This window comes from Capsicum annuum, chromosome 3 (assembly GCF_002878395.1).
Source record: "Capsicum annuum cultivar UCD-10X-F1 chromosome 3, UCD10Xv1.1, whole genome shotgun sequence".
Lineage (NCBI taxonomy): Eukaryota > Viridiplantae > Streptophyta > Magnoliopsida > Solanales > Solanaceae > Capsicum > Capsicum annuum.
Genome location: NC_061113.1, coordinates 222,327,810 through 222,334,777, shown reverse-complemented (window position 1 = coordinate 222,334,777; position 6,968 = coordinate 222,327,810). Strand labels below are relative to the sequence as shown.

At 44.1% G+C, this 6,968-nt stretch overlaps 1 protein-coding gene across 1 annotated transcript in view; it reads left to right on the top strand.

Annotated features, from left to right (window-relative positions):
• The window catches only part of LOC107863197 (probable NADH dehydrogenase [ubiquinone] 1 alpha subcomplex subunit 5, mitochondrial), a 12,489-nt gene extending 5,735 nt beyond the window's left edge, over window positions 1-6,754 (top strand). Inside the window, exon 2 of the mRNA XM_016709015.2 lies at window positions 6,252-6,754. Coding sequence (XP_016564501.1) covers window positions 6,252-6,457 — 206 coding nt within the window. The 3' untranslated portion in view covers window positions 6,458-6,754. The remainder of the gene's footprint in view (window positions 1-6,251) is intronic.
• Window positions 6,755-6,968: the final 214 nt, after the last annotated feature.

The following is a 6,968-nucleotide window of genomic DNA, read 5'->3' as shown; positions in this document are numbered from 1 at the left end:
CCCCCCCCAACTCGGCATTCAACCAGCTGCCGCCCGGTCCCCAGCCGCCAACTTGGTCTCCAACAGGCCGAGACTCCGCCTGCACCCGCCACGCCGTCTCCAGCAGCCACAGCCCCAAGCGAAATCCGGTGACTTCTAACCTTTGTTATTTCGTTATTTCATATTGCATTTTAGTTCATTATTTCATATTCCATTCTTAGTACTATGCTCGTAGTCGCCCGTGTACCTTGACTTGCGTGGGATTTGTGAACATTGTCTGTTGTTGCTGTTGCTGTGGTCGCTTCTTAGTTTTGCTTCGGGAGTATTCCTTTGAACGTGTGTGTGCCTTGTATCTCCTTGCTGCTGCTTTGGTATTGCCACCGGGTATATCCTTATATTTTCCTATTTTTAGTGTAGTTGTGGCTGTGGGTGGTAATGGGTGGTTAGGGTCATGTCCGAGGGGGTTGGGGCGTGGGGCTGTGGCGGGGGCGGGAGATGGGGAGAGAGCGAGAGTGGGTGGGAGGCCAAGGTTTGGCCGAGGGGGGGGTAGTGGGGGGCGCGTGGATAGCGACGGTAGGCTGAGGGTTGGGTCTTGGAATATAGGGACCCTTCAGGGGAAGTCCATAGAGCTGGTGAAGATTCTTAGGAAGAGAAGGATCAACCTTGCGTGTGTCCAAGAGACCAAGTGGGTAGGGTCTAAGGCTAGGGATGTGGACGGTTACAAGCTGTGGTACTCTGGGAGCGACAGGCGTAGGAATGGAGTTGGCATCTTGGTAGATGAAGAGCTTAGAGGTCAGGTAGTGGAGGTGAAGAGGATCAACGATAGGTTGATGACTATTAAGTTGGTCATTCGGGGGTTTACCCTGAACGTGTGTAGTGCCTATGCGCCGCATGTGGGATCGGAGGGGGAGGAGAAGATGCGGTTCTGGGAGGCTTTGGAGGAGGTGGTGAGAGGCGTGCCCAGTTCGGAGAAGATTGTTGTAGCAGGGGATTTCAACGGGCACATCGGGGCGCTACCGGGAGGCTTTGGGGATGTGCATGGTGGTTTTGATTTTGGGGAGAGAAATGAAGAGGGTGCGACCCTATTGGAGTTTGCGAGGGCGTTTGGGCTGGTGGTGGTGAACTCGGGCTTCCCGAAGAAGGACGAGCACCTGATCACTTTTCGGAGCGCGATAGCCAGGACCCAGATTGGCTTTTTGTTGCTTAGGAAAGGGGATAGGGCGTTGTGTAAAGACTGTAAAGTCATCCCGAGTGAGAATCTTTCGACCCAACATAGGCTCTTGATTATGGATTTGGGTATAAAGAAGAATAGAAAGAGGAGGAGTAAGGAGTGTAGACCGAGAATTAAGTGGGGCGGCTTGACGCCAGTGAATGCGTGGGAGATAGGGGAGAGGTTGGCGGGAATGGGGGTGTGGGAGTGTAGGGGGGACGTGGATAATATGTGGGACAGGGCGGCAACGTGCATCAGGGAGAATGCAAGGGAGGTGTTGGGTGTTTCTAGGGGCCGGGCCGGACATCATCGGGGGGATTGGTGGTGGAATGAAGAGGTGGGGAAGAAAGTGGAGACCAAGAAAGAGGCGTATGCTAAGTTGGTGGAAAGCAAGGACGAAGAAGAGAAGCGGGTAAACAGGAAAGAGTACAAGCTAGCGAGGAAGGAGGCGAAGTCAGCGGTCACGGCAGCTAAGACGGCCGCTTTTGAGAGCTTGTATGCAGGGTTACAGGGGAAAGGAGGGGAGAAAAAGTTGTTCCGACTCGCTAAGGCTAGGGAGAGGAAGGGTCGTGACCTCGATCAGGTGAGGTGCATTAAGGGGGAGGACGGTAGAGTGTTGGTGGAGGACGGTCACATAAAGAAGAGATGGCAGTCGTACTTTCATAGGCTCTTGAATGACGAGGGGGACAGAGCTATTGTGTTAGGGGAACTGGAGCACTCAGGGGAGTGTCGGGATTTTAGCTATTGTAGACGTTTTAAGGTAGACGAGGTTAGACAGGCAGTCCGCAGGATGCGAAGGGGTAGGGCGACGGGGCCGGATGAGATACCGGTGGAGTTTTGGAAGTTCGTTGGAGAGGCTGGTGTAAGGTGGTTGACTGCATTGTTCAATGAAATTTTCAGGACGGCAAAGATGCCCGAGGCGTGGAGGTGGAGTACCATGATCCCCCTCTATAAGAATAAGGGGGACATTCAGTGTTGCAATAACCATAGGGGGATTAAGTTACTGAGTCACTCTATGAAGATATGGGAGAGAGTGGTCGAGGTGAGGCTGAGACGGATAGTGTCTATTTCGGAAAACCAGTTCGGATTTATGCCCGGCCGCTCGACGACGGAGGCAATCCACCTGGTACGGAGGTTGGTGGAGCAGTATAGGGAGAGGAAGAAGGATCTGCACATGGTGTTCATCGACCTGGAAAAGGCGTACGACAAAGTCCCCAGGGAAGTGCTTTGGAGATGCTTGGAGGTGAGTGGAGTACCGCAGGCATATATCAGAGTAATTAAGGATATGTATGAGGGAGCGAAAACCCAGGTGAGGACGGCGGGAGGAGACTCAGAGCATTTCACTGTCCTGACAGGATTGCATCAGGGATCTACTCTTAGTCCCTTTTTGTTTGCGTTAGTAATGGATGTGTTGACGCGGCGTATCCAAGGGGAGGTGCCGTGGTGTATGCTTTTTGCAGACGATGTAGTCCTGATAGATGAGACTCGAGGGGGTGTGAATGACAAATTAGAGTTGTGGAGGCAAACTCTGGAGTCTAAAGGGTTCAGGGTGAGCAGAACCCAGACAGAGTATGTGGAATGTAAGTTTAATGACGTGAGGCGGGAGAATGAAGTAGGAGTGACGCTAGAAGCACAGGAGGTAGGGAAGAGGGATAAGTTCAAGTATCTCGGGTCCGTGATCCAGAGTAACGGTGAGATTGACGAGGATGTCTCGCACCGTATTGGGGCGGGATGGATGAAGTGGAAACTCGCATCGGGGGTGCTGTGTGATAAGAAGGTGCCGCCCAAGCTTAAAGGCAAATTCTATAGGGTGGTAGTCCGTCCGGCCTTGCTGTATGGAGCGGAGTGTTGGCCAGTTAAGAACTCCCACATCCAAAAAATGAAGGTGGCAGAAATGCGGATGTTGCGCTGGATGTGTGGACTGACCCGAGGGGATAGAGTTCGGAATGAGACTATCCGGGAGAAGGTTGGTGTGACTTCAGTGGAGTGTAAGATGCGGGAAGCACGATTGAGATGGTTCGGACACGTGAAGAGGAGGGGCATGGATGCCCCGGTCCGTAGGTGTGAGAGGTTAGCGTTGGATGGTTTTAGACGGGGAAGGGGTAGACCGAAGAAGTACTGGGGTGAGGTGATTAGGCGGGACATGGAACAGTTACAGCTCACCGAGGACATGACCCTAGATAGGAAGGTCTGGAAGATGCGAATTACGGCAGAGGATTAGGGCCAGTTCGGGTTGCTAGTGTAGGGAATTAATTGGTGGGGGTGTATTCCTGTTATGATTCCGTATTCAGTGTTTTGTGTTCCGTGTTCCATGTTTATTACGAATCTGTGTGCTTTCCTCTGCTTTATATTCCTGCATTCCTGCTTTACTCTGTTTTATATTCCTTATGGGTGCCGTATCTATGTTATGTCATCTGCTTCTGTGCTGTACTATGTGTTTGTGTGATATCTCGTGACTTGAGCCGGGGGTCTTTCGGAAACAGCCTTTCTACTTCATCAGAGGTAGAGGTATGGACTGCGTATATCTTACCCCCCCCAGACCCCACTAAGTGGGAATACACTGGGTTTGTTGTTGTTGTTGTATGTTGTTTCTAATTCTGGATAGTTATAATTAGGATAAGCCTCACAATAGTTTGCGACAAAGGATTATTGGGCTATGTCATTGCAACTGTTGAAGTCTTTGTTTAGTTGGTCCTGGGCAGTCATGATAAGACTTCTAGGTTGATTGTTAGCTCGAATTTGCCATACTTTTATTTCATGGTCTAAACTTGTTAATCTAAAACTTGTCTAAAAGAACTTGTTTACCTATGTGGTAGTGTTATAGCTGATATTTTGGATAAGTTAAAACCGTAAGATAAGTTTGCTATTTGCCTTTTTTAAATTTTGGTTTTATTCTACAAGATCAGCACCGACAACTTTTTGACTTTACTTATAAATTCAAGCTTATTGGGCTTCTTGTTTGTTGTTGTTTACTCTTTTGTCTGGTAATTTGTTTATCACATAAGCTTATTTTGTTTGACAAGCTACTGGACAAGTCTTTTATTGGAGATCTTTTAGTCTGACTTCAAGTAAATAGAGCTACTTGCTCTGTGACAAATTAGCGTTTTCTTTCATTTATTGTATTCATCTTCTTTTTAGTCTGTTAAGAAAATAAACCTTGGGCCTAACTCAACCGAAAACTCTTAACTCATGAAGATTATTTTCCAAGACCATATAAGGAGACAACAACGTATTTCTTCAACCAATGTGAGACATGTAATATCTCTCGCCGCAGCCCAGGATTCTGGTGCTCATGGACAAGCCATGGAAACAGCCTCTTGCAGAAATGCAAGGTAAGGCTGCGCACAACAGACTCTTATAGCCCGGCCCTTCCCCGGACCCCGCACATAGCGGGAGTTTAGTGCACCGGGCTGCCCTTTTAATATTACATGAAGGCTTAAAATTGGGTAAACCAAGAATATGGATGAGTTGACTTCAGTACCATGTTAAGATATTAAACCTTGAGTTAACTTAATCTCATAAACTAGCTCATAAAATGAGGATTATAAGACCATATGAGGAGCCTATAACTGATTTTCTCAACTAACTTTAAGAACTTAACAGACTTATTTTTTGTGCAAAGTGGATTACTTAAAAAGTGAAATGAGTTGGGATTGAGTGTAAATGCAGGAGAAAAAAGGAAACATATAACCCCAAAACACATATACTCCTTATGTCCTTAGTTATGTGAAGGTGTTGACTGGGCTCAAAGATTACGAATGAAAGGAAGATTTCTGAAACGTGTTGTCTAAAATAAGTCATAGGTATTCGTGTGGCTATAAATCTATCTCAACGACAACAACAACATACCTAGTATTAATCTATCTCATTAAGGATAAAATGAGAATTTTAAATTTAAATTGTTACTCAATATAGAAATGTGTCATTCTTTTTAGGACTGGCTGAAAAGAAAAGAGTGTCATAAATTGGGATAGCGGGAGTAATTACATACTATCGATCTCCTAAGTAAAGCATTATACAGATTTAGAATTTTCCATACTTTCAAGATATGGCTTCTCGGCTCTTGCTACATTTACATATTTTTTAATTTTCCTAAAACTCCCTCTCAGGTTAATGTTTGCATGTTGTGTATCCTCGTTGCTGTAAATATACTCAGTTCTGGAATTTTGAAGTAATCTAGTGAGATATCTACTATCTAATCATTCGAGTTGATAAAAATTGTAATAGTGCATCTGACGCTCAAACTTCTTTTGTTGAATAAAGTGACAATTTCTATTTGCTTCCTCCTTTCATGAAATACAGAATATAAAGCAGCTTTTAACTGCTTCCTCTAAGAAATGTAGTCAAAACAAATTACAATTTAGACAACAAAATCAAATTGTCATTTTATGCTTGTTTGGATGTAATGGTGAGTCATAAATTGTAACATTCATCTCGCGACTGATTTATTGAAATTTTTGTCCTATTACATATACTTATTGAACCATATACATCTGATATTAACTCTTCTCTTTCACATTTTTTTAATGCGGATTCATGTCCATCAAAATGCTTAAAGAGATGTACAGGTACATATTCCTTAGGAATGTTAGTTTAGTTGCATATGCTACCATTTTTATATGGATGCTAGAGCATTCATTACTTTACTCTTTTGCTTCATTATTCTTTGTTAAAGTTGTACCTTAGGAATGTTAGTTTAGTTGCATTTGCTACCATTTTTATATGGATGTTAGAGTATTCATTACTTTACTCTGTTGCTTCATCATTCTGTGTTAAAGTGGTGCCTTGTATTCTAAGCTTGACATCCCTCCTCCCCCAACCCTCCCCTGCTGCTTAATTGGTAAAGAGCCAATTTGTGCAAATGTTTTATGTAGAAATCAAAAATATGTTAAATCGTTAAAACATCTTATTGGTCTTTCTTCATGATCCATTAAGGTAGACTACTGGTATGAATCAACCTTTTTTGTGTGAAGTTAATGATTTGTTGTTCCAAGTGCTTAAGAGTATTATCAATTTTATTTTCCATAAAACCTAAGCCACGATCAATGATTTTTTTTCACAGAGTGGAAACCTTGGGGTATTCCCGATGACTATGAGTGTGAAGTTATAGAAAATGATGCTCCAGTGCCCAAGCACGTTCCCCTTCATCGTCCTGGTCCTCTTCCTGAGGAGTTTTATAAGACAATGGAGACTGTTACTTCTGGCAAATTGGAGACTTCAAAGAAAGATGAACCTGCAATTGCATCAGGTGAATCACAATCAAAGTAGAATCTTCAATGGTCTCTTTGTACTGATAAACCCCATGTCAAGATCCAAAACTAAATGTGCGTGCCCACTCATTCATCCTTGGGTTCTTCTGTTTGTGTTATTTCTATATGATCCTTTTAATTGGACTGACTGGAGTCTGTCGACACAAAAGCTTGAATCATTAGTTAATAAGAACAAACCGAGCTGTTTATTGCAATGGGTGTATTTATTTCTGTAGTTAAACTACATAATGATTTTCGAATCACTGAAAAGCGTCATGATGTTTATTAATAAGGAGCCATTTACATTCGTTGTCGAGGTAAAGGTGTTTAGTTTTGTCCAGATTGGGGCAACCCTCTGTAATTTTGTCTCACAATATAAGTTAGAGATTCTGTCTGGGCCAACGTCCTAATTGCTTTGAGCGCATTGTTGCTAAAAAAAGGTTCTCCCTTCGTATAGCTCTAACTGGTCTATGTGTTGTCCATTTTTATTTTCAATTTCTCTTAAAAGTAGTTTGCTGGCCTCATTTGGA